We start from the raw sequence: 18,305 nt of genomic DNA on the forward strand, positions 1-18,305 counted from the left end.
CCTTCTCTCTCTCTCTCTCTCTCTCTCTCTCTCTCTCTCCTTCTCTCTCGCTCTCTCTCTCTCTCTCTATCTTTCTCCTCCCTCTCTTTCTCTCTCTCTTTGGACAACAAAAGTGGCAAAAATGTAACTGTTTTTTCAGCTACCTCATACATCATATGATAGATGTATCATGAGCGAAATAGAAACAAACGCAAAATTGCGGAAAAAATTGGGCTGTGACAGTTATTAAATTGCTATGTGTCAAGTAACTTAAGGCCTAACTAAAAAGAACTTGTCCCCCTCTCTCCAAAACAGTCAATTGTGGAATGAAATTTGATGATGTGATGACCGAAATTTCGATATCGTTTCGATAATGAGATTTTTACTGAACTTTGACTTCTGTTCGTTTCCCATTCTGTTATATTGCGCAACTGTATAAGAATTATAAATTAATGTAATTTTCATGCATGAAGGCTTTTTTAGTGCAGGGAGCCAAAATGTGATTTTGTAATTATTTGAGCAAAGTGAAGCGCACACCAACAAATGAACGAGCTAAAATTTGCACATAGCATGGTCCCTGGTCTTGATTAAACTGATCAGTATGGTTCAAAAAACACATTTTTTAAGATAGTGTTTGCGAAAAACACCCAGACGTAATTTTTAAAAGTAATCTTACAAAAATATCAGAATTGATACAAAATTTGTCTCGCTGCCATTTGCCTATTGTTCAAAAGTTTGAAAAAAGCTGATTTCGAAAAAAAAATGATTTCTGATCTCAGCTTTTTAATGTTCTGTCCTACTCTTAGGCGTTATCTTACTACATGGAAACAATCAAAAGTAATACGATTTTTACGAAATCTAAGGTACTGTTCATCTGGTTCCAAAAGCAAGAAAATATCACTTTTTGTTCACCTCTTTTACTTGTTTCATACGTTTATGGGAAGAATATTCATTCAACTTTTTGGATTCAGAACTTAAGGAATTTGATTCAAAAAGGGAAAGAAGCCGTTAAACTATGTAGCTTGGAAATAAAAATGTTTCGGGTTTGCAGCAAAAATGTACTTCTTTGACATTTGTTGAAATCAAGTGCACGCTTTCCTAATTCCTTTTTTGGCTCGATGACTATTTTGGTCGGACTCGTTATAAAATCTAAACCGTCCTTTGATGTTCTTTTCACAACTGTACCGGTTAGTTGAGCATTGATAGAGATTGAGATCATCATTATTTAAAATCACAGATTCTTGATTTGCTAATGACTCATTGTTCTTATTGTCCAAATTACATGAATAAAATCCTTTTGTAACCCTTAGAGGCTAATTTTGGTTTTTATTAAAAAAGTGAAATTTTTTATGGCCGGTTGAAAATGGAACCGTTTGAATAATTGGAAGTAAAGCATTACAGGAAAAGGTAGAAAAATACCAGTTGCTTTGGGCGGCAGTAATTTAATTAGATAAATTATTGCCACAGAATTGTCAAAATATTGTATTTAAAACTCTTAAATGGGATTACAGAGTTTTGTGTCAGAGAAAACAATGTGAAAATTTGATCATAACTTCACAAAAAAATCAGAAATTGAAAAGATCCAAAGAATTTAACTCGCAGTAAAGAAATAACTTGACCTTTTAACTTAAACTTTTCTTTAATTATTTGCACAAATTTCTTTCCGGCCGTGTAACCCTGCCTAATCTAAAGGAGCTAAAGGAGGTTGTTATAAGAATAATAAAGCATTCTTTCTTTAAGGTTATTCAAAAACATAAAAATAAAAAAACTAGTTAGTGAAAGAACTGAACGAAATGTTCCTCGTTTTTAACTGTTTTGACTTCAGAAAATTAAATTAATTTTGCTGTCAGAGCTGTTTCTCTGATCTTACATTGATGAGCAGTCCCATCTAACGCAAGTTCTATAGAATTCGTTTCAAATTAAAAATTCAACTCATGAAAAACTTAATTATTTTTAGAGAAGAACCAAATCCTCTACGTGGTCAAGTTTTTTATTTTTTTCTCGTATTGTTCCACCTGCACAGTAAAAAATAGTTGAACCGATCAAAAATTGAAAGTTTTAAACCACATCAGAAAAGTCGAGATGAAACGAAGAAAAAGCTAGCAGTTTTCGACGCTACTTCGTTCTTCACCACTGATGTTCGGGTGACTTTCAATTAGAACTCCTCCAATTGATGCAACGGTAAACGAGTTTTGAAATCGCTATGCACTAGAATCGACCAAGGTGAGTTAGTCGATATATCAGTATATTGATATAAAGCGTCAGAATTTGAGTCAGAAAAACACAAACAACTTTAACTTCAGACGTTTTTTTTTAATTTTAACGTTAACAATGAAAAGAACAAAAAACCCAAAGCATCATGTAAACTTTTAGTTATACAGTTTTTTGAAAACTTTATGAGCAACTTATGCGGGAAGAAAATTGGAAAAACGAAAAAAAAAATGGAAATGTGATTTAAACATTTAATTTCTGTTCTGAGTTCTATAGCTACTCATTAAGATCAGTTCCATTCTTATATTGATTTACTCTGTGTAGCTTGTAAACTGATAGCAGCAATTTGTTATGCAAATTACTGTTTGTGTGTGCCATAAAGTTAGGTTTTCATCGCGGCTGCTGACTTTTTTGCGAATACTTTAACTCGCGAAAAAAAATCGCTTCTGCCATTTTTCTTCTGCTTAAAATGTATGAAAATTAGCGCTCTGAATCTTTCCTTAGTCGTTAAAAAAAAATTGTACTCAAGGTTGTTGTTTAAAAAAATGCCGCATAAAACTAACAGAGCGTCGAAAGAACGAAAACGAAGCTTTGACAATTTTGAGACGTTGTTGGAACATTGTTTGCTGCGCACAGTATACACGAGCAATCTTGTTTCTAATCCTTCCCTAGCATAGACCTCAATCTATGAAAAAACCATGTTTGACCAAAACTGGGATTAATTATACCATGCTGGAGCCAAATGAGCTATGAAAAGAGTTTTGCTAGACTTTATTAATCACCTGGACTTTTGCTTCACCCGGTTTTGTCACTCTGGACATAGGCTTGACCCAAAAAGTAAAGCTGGAGTTTTGCTCGACCAAACTTTTTGAGAAGAAATTGTTTGGTTGAGCAAAAGTCATGTCATAAGTCAAGAAAAATTCTTTTCATGAGTCTGCATTTTGCTTAAAATATTTTACATGCATTTTCATTGTTCACTTTTACTTATAATGTACTGAGCATGTATGCTCTTTCATTGTTTGTGATTCTGAAGTACCATCGAACTGTCGAAAACCAGCTTTTTTTTTTTTAAAAAAAGGATAATTCATACCTTTGGGAAACGAAAGAACTGAATAACGCCACATTTTCATTATGGATAATGCGAAAAAGTTCATTATAGTTAAACAACCTTGTTAAATTCAATCAAGTAATGTGGCAATATAGTACAGCTGCGACATTTGATTTATGGTAAGAATTGCAGTTTTTCGTAAGACCTTTAGCAGTTTTCCAACTTTCCTATAAATTGGACTGCAGTGGAGCAATCGTGTTCAGCATTGCTCTGTTCCTGCTTCATTATGTGCAGCTGCAAACAAAGAAAACTTTTTTCCAAACTTGAAAAGAAGCTTATGAAAAGACTTATGAAAAGACATTTGCATGACCCATGAAAAGACCATGCTTGACCCAAAATGTCTATAAAATAACTTTTGCTCGACTCATGAAAAGACCATGCTCAACCATAAATTCTTATGAAAAGAGTTTTGCTGGACCCATGAAAAGACTTTCGCTGGACCTTAACTAAGAAACTCGACCGTGTAATTTTGGACAATATTGATCCCCCTAATAAACTCTTTGGGTCTTTTCATAATTCGAGGTCTGAACAAGGATTAAGGCTGTAAAACGGATGTTTATTTGTTCTATCATATATTTCTCGTACCCAGACTTGGCCTCGACTTATGAAAAGACTTTAAAAGTCTAGTAGGGGGGCCAACATTGACTATAATTATACGGTCGAGCTTCCTAGTTAAAGTCGAGCTAATATTTTTTCATGGGTCGAGCTTAAGTCTTTTCATAACGAAGAAAGTCCAGCTAAAGTCTTTTCATGGCTCCACCATTAGTCATTTCATAACTAACAAAGTCGAGTAAAGGTCTTTTCATGGGTCCACCATTAGTCTTTTCATTGCCCCCCCCAAAAAAAAATTATGAACCACCTCTCTTTAAAAAATAATGCAGGTTTTTGAGCGATTAGAGGGTCTTCTGAATCGCAAAAAATGAAGGAGCAAACACGCTGACTACTTTATATGCAATATTGCACAAGCAATTTTAATGGCAAAATAGTAAACTTATGAAAAGACCAATGATGGACCCATGGAAAGACTTCAACTCGACTTTGTTTGCAGACATTGTGTCGAGCTTAAGTCCAGCCCAAATATTGGGTCGAGCTACAGTATTTCGTGAAATTTTGGGTCCAGCTAAAGTCTTTTGCGAAAAATCTGAGTCGACCTAAAGTCCAGAAAGTTTTTAAGTCCAGCTAACATCTTTTCATAGCTCATATGAGTCGAGTATGGTCTTTTCATAGTGCATCTGGGTCGAGCATTGTCTTTTCATGAGTCTGTACCTAGACCTGGATAGTTTTAACAAAGACTTCCATGCAGACTCGTCAACTCTTGACTAACACTTGCGAGTCCCTTGCAAGACGTTCACAGGGCTGAAAAGTGTAAAAAGAGACATGATCAAAGTTCTGAGTCAATAATGAACTGAGACTTGTAATAAGAATTGCCCAGTTCTGAAACTGACTATGCGTTTATTAAGGGAACTTACAGTGATCCCCTGTCTTCTGAGTGTATCAGTGGCCACACTACTCTGGAATAACTGGACCGTAACCCAATTAAATTGAGTGTTAGCGTTTGTGTATCGCCATAGGAAACACATGTAGTTGCCGTTTGTGATCGACAACAGCACCGGATCTTCACTGGGTACTTCCAACCCTAAAAACTGCAAAGATCGCTGAAAACTTTTTTTCTAGAATCCACCGCGTTTCATCCCAAATCTTACATTTTCAGCAATTTGTACCTGAGAACTATCTGAAAGTTTGAGATTTGCTGTGAAAAGCATTGAATTTCAAAAAGAAGAGCTGGTTATAGCGGCAAGCTCGGAGACTGCAAATGGAAAACCTTTTTCAACAGAAAACCCAAAAGCGGTGAATAGAAAATTTAAAAAAATAGGTCAATAAAAATAACCGCAAATCCTAAAAAATAAATTTTAAAATTTACTAATAAAAGCATAAAAAAATTGTTGATTTTGTCTCATTTATAGTCAAAATATGCGGGATTCTTAATGTGCAAAAAAAAATTAATTGCTACTCGTTGTGATTTCTACGTGAAACCGATTTTTAAAGATGAAACCTCAACCCGTGAAATTACTTCAGAAAGCTGTCAGTACTGATTTAAACTTTGTCTCTGACTGGAATCGAGAGTCGATTTCAGGAGCATTGCATAGTACATTATTTTTTTCTAGAGAACAGTGGCTTTTTGCGTGATATTTTTTTGCTCCATCTTGTTGCAAATTTTATCTTATGCGCTTAACATTATGAAATGAGGGTAGCTTTGTAAAACAATTGGCAGCATTGCTTTGCGTGAAGGTTTTTTTATTAGTCAAATGAATGACGTTTCGGTTGACGAGGAGAGAAGAAAATTAGCGGTGCCAAAAATGTGTTATTCATATTTTTTAAATATGCGATCATTAAGATGTCATCAGGACGAGTTGATGTTTAACTTAAGTTTTTTCATGAAATCCTACGCCCTCGCCATTCTCATTCTTCAAAATTTGACTACATATGATTTTCTGCCGCTCAATAAACGAAAGGCATCGTGAGCTGTTATAAAAAACCAGGAAAACAAGCAAGTTAGACGAGAAATTTTGTCCAAAAACATACCAAATGATGCAAAGATTTTTGAAAAAGTTATTTTTTTATCGTATTTTTTTACATTATTGCTCCTGAAATATTTGACACAGGATCTTACCCGCTTGGTAAATTACAACAGTTTCGTTTTCGGACAACGTGTACCCATCACACGCATCTTCTACTTGCACAGTGAATCTGTACAGCGCACCATATGTGCTAATGCTGACTCTCTCATTGGTCGAAGAAGAGTTTCCAGTTGTCTCGATAGCCCACTGTGTTTGATTCCACCTTTCCACCTGGTACGTGAATCCACCCGCCTCAGCATTATCGGCCAGAGTCAAACTTACCAATCAATGCTTTCAACATTAACTTCGGAATCAAAATGTTTTTTTTTTCACAGCAAGCGTCTAAAGGTACCGAATAAGCCCTAATTTCAGAGGAAGTGGTAATGATTTACCGATAAATTAAACTGATTAAGTATGATGAAGTACGTAAATACGTTTACAGTGTATTAAGTTACAAAAAAAGAAGCTAGCTATAAAAGTGAGCAAATTTACGTAAAAATTTGATACTAGTAGACATGTTTTTGTTCTGATCGAGAAGCAGAGTAATCATCTGAAATTATTGTTCACAAAAATTTCGAAAACTTGCACCTTAAATTCAGGTCCCCATACATGTATTTCGGATTTTACACATTGGAAATCATAAATTGATTTTTATGGTTACTGCCACATCTTCTTAGCTATGCTATACAAACCATTGTTCTCTCTAGTTTGTTCATCACATATGGTAAGGAAAATCAAGCTTTCGTTCACGGGGCAAGGAAACATTTTCAAACGCATTCTAGAGGCAAGAAAAAAATGATATTTATGTTGAAAGATCAGTTCTTCATCAGAACGGAGAGGTCTGATAGTCCCGAGAATGTGATATCAGCAGCTGCCTCGACAGCTAAACAAATAAACAAACAAACAATAACTAAACAAGCAAGCAATAAATCTAGATATTCTGTTAAATATTACATGATAAAAGAGTACAGAATGTGAACACTGTCGGTCACAAACCCAGAATGAAAAAAGAGGAGGGTAACAAAAACAGAACCCGGGTTGCCTGTCATACAACTTTCCTTAGTTTCATACAAGGTCATATACGATTTCCGGTAATCATACAAGGTCATATATGATTTGTATGACATCTTAGTAGTAACAAAGATCATAGAAAAATTCAAAAATTTGTCCGAAAATGAAGAAATCGTTTTGTCTTATGTTAATAACACTAAAACCAATCAATCAACGCTGAAGTGGCAACCCAGGAAAATACTGGAAAAACCTCTACAGTCCATCGTTGAATTGGCGGCTGGCGACACATTTTTCCGACACTCCTTGTGTTAATTCTTGTTAAATCTTACTTAAACTTGACAAATCTTGATATGATCATGTTGAAACTTTCTTGTATGTCATTCTTGAATTTCGTGCAAGGATTTTGCATGTCCGTACATATCTCGACTATTTCATGCCAAGAATCTTGACAGCAATCTTACCAGGATCTCATCAAGGTTTGTCAAGATGTATCAAGTTTCGATTCACTGGCAAGTGCTTTTCTTCCGAGGGAAAAATGACAATTAAAGTAGAATATGATATTCTGCCATCTCAGGATGTTAAGTATACAACAGTTAGTCTGTATTTTATAATGATTTCAAAAGTTTTTTTTCCTCTGAGAAGCTCTATATAAAGAACTAATTGATAACGCATTATCACGTACTTGTGTAGGATAAGTTAATAGAGTTTTTTCAAATCAGTTGATAACTGGCACGGTTTTCCTTTTGTTCCGAGATCAATTTTACCGAGGAAAATTGATCTTTCTTTGATTGGGTCTTTCCCATTATAGCGCCCGTCTTCAGGATGGAATGAATGCGTCAGTCAAAAATATGACGGATATTGATTTCCGTTTTTTTTTTGTTTTTTTCCTTCCCCGTGTTCTATATCGCAACAAAATCAACAAGATACCACAGGTTTTGTAATCTTTTTTCCTGATTGTAACGTTTTACTGTGCACAGCAGTTTGCGAGGGTGGGGATGCAAAAAGGGGTGGTGGAGGGTGGGGGGGGGGGGGTGCTTGAGCATAAATCTAACCAGTACAAAATGGTAAACTGAATGTCTGATTTATATATCCTCCCGGCGGACCATTTTGAAGAGAAGAGAAAAACACGACCCTGTCGATCTTCATACTTCTTCCAGCCCCCGATGATATATTGGTCCACTTGAGAACGGCACTTCCATTGAAGGCTGTTTCAAAACCTATTTCGCAATCGGCGCCTGTGTATGTAATTGAAGAGTCAAAGCTTTTGCAGGCGTAGTCTGAAATTCCGACGGTGAAACCCCAACTTGTATCGTCCGTCAGAACTATGAAGTGGACTGTATGCTCGTCAATTATGGAAGCAGTGATGTCGAGCGGTGGTATTGTTTGACAGTACACTGTCAGCACTAAAAATAAAAAGAAATGAAAATTTTCAGTCGCGATATCATGAAACAAACGTTTCGTTTTGCATTGACAAATTGATTTTTTTTAAAAAAAATCTTATGTTCAATTAAGCAGCGCAACTTCGAGAAATCATCTAAAAGAGAAATCATTAAAAAGAGAAATCATTAAAGAGAAACCAACTTAGAGAAATCATTAAAAAATGTTAATGGTATCTGACCTTAAAAAGAAAAAAACAATTTAGATGTGATCACATATAAAAAACAGAGTGACAGGACAGAGCAATCAAAACAAAGAATGAAATATTATAGGAATAACTGAAGCATTCACCTTCAAGACGTATGGACGCACAACTCAGGGAGAAAAAAATTAAACTCTGCTTGAGCAGAATTTGAACTACTTACAAAATAAACGAAAAAGTTGGAAAGTAAAGCACAATCGGAAAGACCATAAAACTCTTCAAAACAAGACAATATATAGGCCGAGCCCAACAGAAACTTTAATCTTCATTCCTTGAAAAACGATACTAAGCAAACTGCACGAGAGGACAAATCAGAAAGAGAAAGTTCGATGAAAGCAATGTTTTACAATGGACTTCAAAATTCAGATCAAACAGATTAAAACTCACAAACGAAGAACAAACCGAAGATCTGCAGAAACAATTTAAAAAGAGAATCAACCAGAAATTCAAGAAAAAAACCAAGAATCCAACACGAGTCAATTGAAAGAAATAGAAACTGAAATTACTTAAATAGTAACCATTTTTTCATCAGTGAAAATTATGTGCAGGTGCAGAGCATAAAAAGTGCTCATTAAAACAATCACTCGTGAAAATCGTCGAGAAAAAGGCTATGCAAGAAAAAAATCACCCATGACAAAAAAACTAAACCTCGGAACATAATAAAATAGGCAATGAAATGGAAACTTCAACAGAAGAGTACAAAAAGTTACATTTTACACAGTTTTCAAATAAACAAATACCTTGATTGCAGAAAAATTACAAAAAAAACAGTTAGAGAATCAGTTAACACAAACATATGTTTCAAAATCGCTATCTTATACAGGCATTTCAATCTTTCCGTTAGCGCAACATATTCATAATAAAACAAATATAACAAAAACAAAAACATCAAAGATTTGTCAATTTCAGAGCAGACAATTTCAAATTTGAAAAAAAAGAACAGAAATTTAGAGAATAGCATAAAATGTTAGATGATTGAGCGCAAAAACCAGAAATTTATCAAATCGGGAAAATATGCCAAAAATTATTTTTCAAATTTTTTCTCTTGCGCAAACATCCGCTTTAAAAAAAATCTGTAAAAGAATTCAATTAAACCGTCAAATTTTGGATTAAAAAACTAGGAGACAAGGACCAAATTAAAATAATACATCTGTCTCGGCAAAATTTCCATACACTGCAATAAAAATGATCGCCGGAAGATTAGTAGAGATTTTGACAAATAAAAAATAGACATTGGTTTTTTAAATTGATATTATTTATGCCTTTGAGCATATCAGTCTGTATGAAAAGAGGGCAAAATACACTGTTGTTGCATTAATTGGAGAAAAACTTAAGAGCACTACAATTGTTACAAAATATTTACTAACTAGCAGATATTATTACTAACTAGAACTTAAAAACAACAGCCATTCAACAGCTATTTCATTTGTTACTTGAGAATCACAACAATCAATATTTTAGTGACGTAAGCGATGTATATGATGGACGTACATTAAAAAGTTATGCCTAAAAAAGTCAATAACAAAGTAGAAATGACTTGAACGGAGACGAACAGACTACTAGAGGCGATCAAACCAATTTGATGTGTTATTTCAGCAATATCCAAGGAAAATTTTGTGAGACGAATGGAAAAGAGAAGCTTTAATTAACGCCCGTAAAAAGACTATAAAAGAACTCAAGGAGAAGTATGCGCTGAGACAGAAATTTTGCATAACCTCAAAATTTACCCAACTCTTCCAAATAAACCAACTTTTCCAAAACATAAATTTAATTTGTAGGCTTGTTTTTCACCCAAAACAATTGAATTAAAACAACGAAATAAAACATTTTTAATTGTTATATTCACTAACTTAATTAATGCTAATTTAATTGGGATAAGTTTGGGAACAAAATCAGGCTTTTTTGTCCACGATGCTTGTTTTTGATCAAGCGTTGACAATAGTGGCAAGATTACGTCACTGTTGTCCACTGCAACAATATGACCCCGATTCGAGTAATCGCAACCTAAACATATCAAGCTAGCTTATGTCATGGTTCTTAATATGTAATAGCCTCTGGAAATGTTCAATCTAGTTGTAGTTTTAATCCTATAACGGCTAGGCTCGCAATGTGGAACCGCAACAAGCGCTCCAAAAATCGTCGATTACCGGGTTTTAGATCAATTTTAGAAACGAATAAAAATGCAAAACTTACATAGAGCAAGCAGAGACACAGTCCACGAGCAAATCAGCTTCATTATTTTTATTCTTTTGTTAATTCAGCTTTAAAAACAGCGATGCGGTGTGTTCTTTTGGTCATTAAAGCTTTCAATTTTTGTACATAAAAACCATTTTCGTTCCATAATTCATATTTAAATCAATTACCAATTTTTCATGCGATGAACAAGCTCTGCGATCTATAAATAGCTCAATTTATCGGATGAAAATAAAAATTAAGAGCGAAAGTTTGTGACAAAAAAGGTGTTCATTTTCGAAAACAAATAGAGAACTTTGGTTTTACTATAACGTGCAACTATTGGTATACGCACTTTGTAATGCTAGCAAAACAACTTTGAATTAAAGTCAATCATACATCTTCTTCAATATCTAAGTTCACTCATAGTGTAAAAGTTTAATGATTATTCAAACTAACATTTTTTCTACTTCTACGCACTCTAGTATGTAAAATTATGAAATATATTAGTTTGAATAATCATTAACTTTTTACCCTCCGAGTGAACTTAGATATTGAAGAGGAAACTGTTTGATTGAATACGATTGCTGACTATAATTCGAAGTTATTTTGCTTAATTAACTGGTATTTTAATCTTAATTAACTGGTATTGTAATCTTAATTAACTGGTATTGTAATTGCTTTAACTTCATTTACTGGTATTGTAATCTTCCACCTAAGTGAATTTCCACTAAGTGTCACAAAATTATACTACAGGTGGTCGAGGATCTCGCTCATATGGCTCATAAAAGTAGCTATTTGCGTATGAAAAACCACAACGTTGATTCAGAATTTAACCTATTCAAAAATTTGGCGCGTTCAAGCGCTCCTTCAAAAATCAATGCAAAAACACATTCGGACTGAATTGACGTAATTTTCAGATATTAGACTGTCCAAATTTATAAAAAGGACTCCAAAATATGTGACAATTTTAGTATCTTACAATAATTCAAATCAGCTTTATTGTTTCGCAATATAAACGTTTTGCATTATAATTGTTATTACATTGCATTGAGTTTAATTTCTTTCTAGGTAAAACATTTTGGTGGACAAAACAAATACTGATGACGCATTGTGGCCAGGTCAAAACAAAATCTGTTTTTTTAAGGTTGCAAAATATGTTGATCTGGACGACTACTGAAGCTTTTTATGGAAGTTCTTTGATGTTTGGCCATCAACTCTAATAAAGTATGGATACTACATTGCACGTGCGCTGCCCATGTTGTTGCATGTTCTGATTCCAACCAAGTCGAACGGAAACGGTGTGCCTTCAGACCAAATTTGCAGCGTCTGGGAATCGGTTCGAGCTCACGAAAGTCTGACTAACGGTCCGATATCAGTCTGACCAGTGAAAGTTTTTGTTTGAGTTGGTCTAATCAGAGGTCACTTTGGTCTGGAATGGTCTGATCAATGTTTGCTTTCTTCTGGGGCAGTCTAATCAGAGGTCAATTTGAGTGTAATTCTTTTTTCATTTTTTTTTGTAATGAGTAAAAAATGTTGGCTCTGTCAAGCGCCAAAAAACCTGTGTTCTGACCAGAGACTTAATGGAATCCGTTTTCTCGATCACAACCGACATAACACAAAATTCCAGCCGTAAACAAACGACCCATCCCCTTGAAATGTCGCTATAGCAACTCTAGATCTAGACGTTTCTTAAAAATATCTAATTTCAATAATGGTACTGGCTAACTGCAGCAATGGCATTCAAAATTTTCAATTAATCATTTTTTAAAATATCTTGTCACACACCACTTATGATTTTGAAGTGACTCGGCTGCATTTTCTGCTGGAGAAATCAATTTTGATGAAGCTAATATATTATATTGATACTTAAAACCTCTTCCATGTTTGAGTTTAGTTTCTGATTAGGGGATTGCGAGAGCAGATAAGTCGGATCAGAGGAGATTTTGAGCGCAAATCAGTCTGGACAATAGTTTGGGTTAAGTCTGATCAATAATGGGGTCTGGGTGGTATCGATGGTAGGAAAATCTAATCAAATATGACTACGAGCACACAAACGTCTGCATATTGGTGTGGAGTTGGTTTGGGCCACGGAATATCAAATATCACAACAACGGTCTGGTTTTGGTCTAATCAGCGGTCTGATCCGGTTGTGATGGACTGATTAGAGACGACATCGAACGCACATGAATTTTTGAGCGCACCTTGACCTGATCAGTTTGGTCTGCCACCTTAACTAAAATAAGTCAGTTTGGTCTGCCACCTTAACTGGGTTGTTATGCAGCAGCAACAATTTGTCAGAGAAATTTTTCGGCGTTACTCCAACAAAACTCATTACATGAATTAGAATTTATGGAGAAGACTTTTGGTTAAAAAAGTACTTTTTTATAAAGAGAACAAAGCGCACCCTAAGGAACTTGTTTAGATAGGAGTCATCGAGGAAAAAGCGGCATGAGATTCAAACACGGCATCCAATTTTTTAATTCATCATGCAAAATCACCTCCCAGAGGCACTGCAAAAGCCAAACTCTCTTTTTCTATAAGAGAAACTTGGTTGAATTCAAAAGACAAAATCTCTATTTCTATAAGAGAGACTTGGTTGAATTCTGACACCGATGAAAGCTACACATAGCTTCAAAAAATGTGCATCATACAAAATCCGTGTTTTTTCCGGTCCTTAAAATATTGAGGTGGGATTTAATTTCAAATGAAGACTACTTTCAAACAAAGACTATTTTTTTTCTGCCATAGAGGAAACTGTTTTGAAATACCATCGAGTTTTTGTATGGCAGACATAGAAGCAAGCTGGTTATTTTCTATCAACTCTCCGAATTGAAGTAAGCTGATATAGATTTTTTGGAACAAGTAGAGGCAAATTCATTAATCAAAGTAGTCAAAATGTTTGATGCTGGTGACGAGAAAACTGCTTTTAGAAAAAAATTCAAAACTGATTCAGACTCGTGAATGTCACGTTTCTGCCTACAGGAAATGTTTCCTAATTGGATTTTTCATAGTGGCCTATAGTCTACAGTTTTCAGCTCACTTATGAAGTCAGATCGCAAAATGTATGGTTTTAAACAAAACAAGCCGATTACTCATCTTTTTAAGGCAAATATTAGATTTAGGAAACGAAAGTAAAATGACAAATATCTTACTGCTCAAATTGAGTTGTCAGACGTTTTAATGCTATCTGACTGTACTGGGGCTTATGAAGCATTGCAATTTTGTTTTTCTTTCTTGATAAAAAATTTTGGTGGACAGAACAAAAACTAATGGCGCAGGTCAAAACATTGAGCGCACATTAACCTGATATGAAGATACTTTGGTCTGTAACAATCTGAAGTCTTTTTGGTCTGCCACCTTAACCGGGTTGTTCTGCAGCAGCAACATTTTGTCAGAGCAATTTTTCTGCGTTTTTCTAGCAAAATTCACAACATCAATTAGAAATTATGGAGAAGACTTTTAATAAAGTTAATACTTTTTTTATAAAGACGACAAAGCACACACTAAAGACCTTGTTTGGATAGAAGTTATCGCGGAAAAAACTGGCAAGAGATTCAAACACGGCATCTATTTTCATTGTTCATCAAGCAAAATCACATTCCAGTGGCAAAGCAATAGACAAATTTGCAGCAGGAACTATTTCAATACAGACAAAAACTATTCCTATAAGAGAGACTTGGCTGATTTCTGACACTGATGAAAGATACACATAGCTTCAACAAATGTGCAATTTACAAAAAATCCGCGTTTTTTCTGGTCATAAAATAATTGAGGCGGGATTTAATTTCAAAGGAATACTACTATCAAACAAAGACTACTTTTTTCTGCCAGAGAGGAAATGGTTTTGAAATAAAGTCGAGTTTCTGTATGGCAGACATAGAAGCATACTGATTAATTTCTATCAACTCTCCGAATTGAACTAAGCTGATATAGATTTTTTGGAACAAGTAGAGTCAAATTCCCTAAAATTACCCGCAGACCGGGAAAAAATATGGTTGATGCTGGTGACAAAAAAAAAACTGCTTTTAGAAAAAATTCAAAACTGATTTGGGCTCGTGAATGCCACGTTTCTGCCTACAGGAAGTGTTTCCTAATTGGATTTTTCAAAGCGGCCCATAGTCTACAGTTTTCAGCTCACTTATGAAGTGAGATCGCAAAATGTATGCTTTCAAACAAAACAAACCGATTACTCATTTTTTTAAGGAAAATATGAGATTTCTGAAAGCAAAGTATAACGACTAGTATCTAACTGCTCAAAATAAGTTCCCAGACGTTTTAATGTTATCTGACTGTACTAGGGCATATGAAGCATTGCAATACTGTACTAGAAAAGTAGCCAGTGTTTTCCATTCAATCGATCAAGTGATCGTGTTATATAATTCCAATTGAAGAACAATTAATTGTGAAACAGAGGACTTCTTTACTCTAATAGTGCAAAATATAATATAATGAGCAGAAAAAAAACGAGATTTAATTGCGATCAATAAATTTCTTCATTCTACCTAGAAAAAGAACAAAAATTTGGAGCAAACGTTTAAATGGAATGGGGAAATCCGAATTTTTTTGTTCGTTCGAATACCCGTACCATAAAAGTGGCCGAATTATTTATATATAACAGATTCTTGTAACCTATTATAATTGCTTATAGTTGAAATATGTTTACCCAAGTTCTAGAGAAAATAGATTAATAAGCGAAGAGATTAAATTATCCTCAAACAAATAAAATTGATTAAAATCAATTATAACTCACTAAATTGAATAACCTATTGTAGTGAAACATATATTCTAGACTTTTGGTTGCTCATATTTGGTTGCGACTTCTTGTCAGATGTTTTTGGGAAAGAGTAACTCTCAGGTTTTTGGCGGTAGTTTTAATCATCAGCAAATGTCATGCTTTTCTTGAGTTCCCAAGGTCATTGGGAACATGCTCCAAGAAGGAGGGCAGGGGTTGGAGATCATCTTGATTGTCGTTTGATCCAATATCCTTGAACCTATATAATTGGAAATGAAAATCCTGTAAGGGTAATAACATCAAAGGGGGTGGATGTAGCTCATGTTGCCTAAGACCGGTGCGAAAAATTTGAATTTAAAAACTACGGGGAAAAAACCCGTGCGAGGCCGGCGACAGGACGCACGAACGAGCCGTAAGCCGTTTTTACTTTGGCAACTCGTACTTCACCGTCTCGTCCAGGGGATGTTTCCACAACTCTTCCAAGGGGCCAGATTCCTCTCGAAGTCAAGTCCTTGAGTAGCCACACAACATCTCCTAATTTCAGAGGAGGCTGGTTGTTGTCTGTCCATTTACGTCTCTTGAGTAATGTCGGCAGGTACTCTTTAATCAAACGCCGCCACACGTGGTTCGTCAACTGCTGCACGTGCTTCCAGTTCTTGAAACTAGCTGGCTGTTGGTCTCCAAAGTTTCCGGGTGGCAGGGAACTGTAAGGGCGTTGAATGAGGAAATGGTTAGGAGTGAGTGGTTCTTCGTTTTCAGGCTGATCAGCAACGTTTGTCAAGGGTCTGGAATTCAGGATTGCTTCGACTTCTACCATTATTGTCTCAAAGACGTCGAAGGAGAGACGCTTAGATCCTGGAATGATTAAGAGTGTCCTTTTGGCGCTCTGAATCAATCGCTCCCACACGCCACCGAAATGAGGGCCGTATGGTGGGTTAAATTTCCATGTTGTTTTGACTGCAGCTAGGGCTTTATAAATCTTGTCTTTGTCTAAAGCCTTAACCGACTTCTTCAGCTCTTCGGAAGCGCCAACAAATGTTTTTCCGTTATCGCTGTACAATAAAATAGGTTGGCATCTTCGGCAGGTGAATCGCCGATATGCATTGAGGAAGGTGTCTGTATTTAAATCTGGACATGTTTCTAAATGGACTGCTCGCGTAAGGAGGCATGTAAAAATAAGTCCATAATGTTTCTCGATTTTGGCTTGTTTGTCCTCAATATAAAATGGGCCAAAAAAGTCCAGTCCTGTGTTGGCAAACGGAAATTTGGTTTCTTCTGTGGGAAAGCGGAAAGCAGGAAGTGGGGCCATTATTGGTTGTATATTTTGAGTGTCAAAACGGCGACACAGAAAACATCGGTATTTTATTGAAAGTAGTGTTTTTCGAAGTCCAATGACGTAGTAGCGTTGTTGTACGAATGCTTTGACCGGTTCTGTTGCTTGATGAGCACAAATTCTGTGCGCATGTTCAAGGTAAAGTCTCGCAATCTTTTCCTTTGCGTCCAAGTTTATTGGACATTTTTCGATCTCCAATTCTGTTGGAGCAAATAGGAGACGGCCACTAGATCTTAGGAATCCGTTTTGGTCAATTATTGGATTTAAGTTTCTCAATTTGCTCTTGGCGTCGAATTTTTGTGTTCTTTTTAATGCGTTGATTGTTGAAGAAAAAGCATTGTTTTGCGACAACTTAAGCAGAAAATTTTGAGATAAACAAACATCATTTTTTGTGTATTGGCTTTTGTCGGAACGATTCTTCTTAGCTCTGTAAATTAAATTGAAGACAGTCGCGAGGGTTAAAAGTAGCTTATTCCATGTTGAAAAGCGGTTTGGGTCTAGAACAGGTTTGATTGGGTTTTTGTATTTCTGGTTACGGCACCTACGGTTGAAAACTTTTTCATATCTTTCCAAGAACTTTCAGTGTTTTGCAAAAATTGTGGTGCTGTAAGCCATTTCGGGGGGATTTCTGATGGCTCAAGGCCACGCGTTCCATGGTCGGCTGGATTAAAATTAGTTGGGACATGATTCCACTCATCAGTTTGAGTTGTTTTCTTAATTTCTTCGAGTCGATTTGAGACGAAAACGTTTTGTTTCTTAGTTGAACTGATCCAATCTAAGACAACACGACTATCAGTCCACAAGTAGACTTTTTCAAATTTTAATGTCATTTCAGTTTGTATCAGTGTGCGGAGGCGTGTACCTAAAACGGCTGCTTCGAGTTCTAATTTTGGCACACTAATTTGTTTTATTGGTGCAACTTTGCATCTTCCAAGCAGAAAATATGTTTGAAAGATTTCATCCTGTTTTTGGGTGCGAATGTAAGCAACTGCTGACAATGCAACGGTTGAGGCGTCAACAAAGACATGGAGCTGGTGATTATTTTCCTGATTCGTTGAGGAGTTCAACCATCTGGGGATTTCGATATCAGGCATTGCAAAGTAACTATCGAGCACTTTTTGTAGGTTGGAATGAAGTTCTGCGGGATGTGGTTCATCCCACTTCTTACCTAGCTTCCAGACTTGTTGTAAAAGCATTTTGATTCTAATTGTGAGCGGGGACAAAATTCCTAGGGGATCGAAAGTTGTTGATACTAAGCTGAACATTTTCCTTTGTGTATACTCACTTGCATTTCGGGGAAAATGTTCTAATGTCTTCATTAGAAAACAGTCAGTTCTGGTATTCCATTTCTGACCGAGGACTCTATTGATCTCTTTCAGTTCATCTCGATCTTCTTGCTCAATGAACCTTAGGGCTTCATGTTTGTTTGACACAAATTTTGTCAAGCGAAAGCCACCTTTATGAAGGCTATCTTTAGTCTGGTTAATGGTGTCCATTGC

At 35.6% G+C, this 18,305-nt stretch overlaps 1 protein-coding gene across 1 annotated transcript; it reads right to left on the bottom strand.

The window, feature by feature from the left end:
• Positions 1-4,505: 4,505 nt before the first annotated feature.
• On the bottom strand, positions 4,506-10,978 carry LOC142337275 (uncharacterized). Its single transcript, XM_075386452.1, has 6 exons — positions 10,760-10,978; positions 7,980-8,330; positions 6,739-6,799; positions 5,970-6,193; positions 4,768-4,934; positions 4,506-4,654 (listed from the first exon to the last, which is right to left on the bottom strand). The coding sequence occupies exons 1-6, from the start codon at positions 10,800-10,802 to the stop codon at positions 4,607-4,609; spliced, it is 894 nt and encodes a 297-aa protein (XP_075242567.1). The 5' UTR covers positions 10,803-10,978; the 3' UTR covers positions 4,506-4,606.
• Between the last annotated feature and the right edge of the window lie 7,327 nt (positions 10,979-18,305).

This window comes from Convolutriloba macropyga, chromosome 3, assembly GCF_964194025.1.
Source record: "Convolutriloba macropyga chromosome 3, txConMacr16.3, whole genome shotgun sequence".
Classification (NCBI taxonomy): domain Eukaryota; kingdom Metazoa; phylum Xenacoelomorpha; order Acoela; family Convolutidae; genus Convolutriloba; species Convolutriloba macropyga.

What these genes read in the sequence shown, in the direction of transcription:
- LOC142337275 (XM_075386452.1), bottom strand. Translation starts at nt 10,802, where the DNA reads ATGAAGCTGATTTGCTCGTGGACTGTGTCTCTGCTTGCTCTAT. An exon ending in GACCTCTCCGTTCTGATGAA is followed by an intron (nt 6,194 to 6,738) that starts GAACTGATCTTT and finishes TTGATTGGTAAG; the next exon opens with TTTGACTCTGGCCGATAATG. An exon ending in TGTTGTAATTTACCAAGCGG is followed by an intron (nt 4,935 to 5,969) that starts GTAAGATCCTGT and finishes TGCAGTTTTTAG; the next exon opens with GGTTGGAAGTACCCAGTGAA.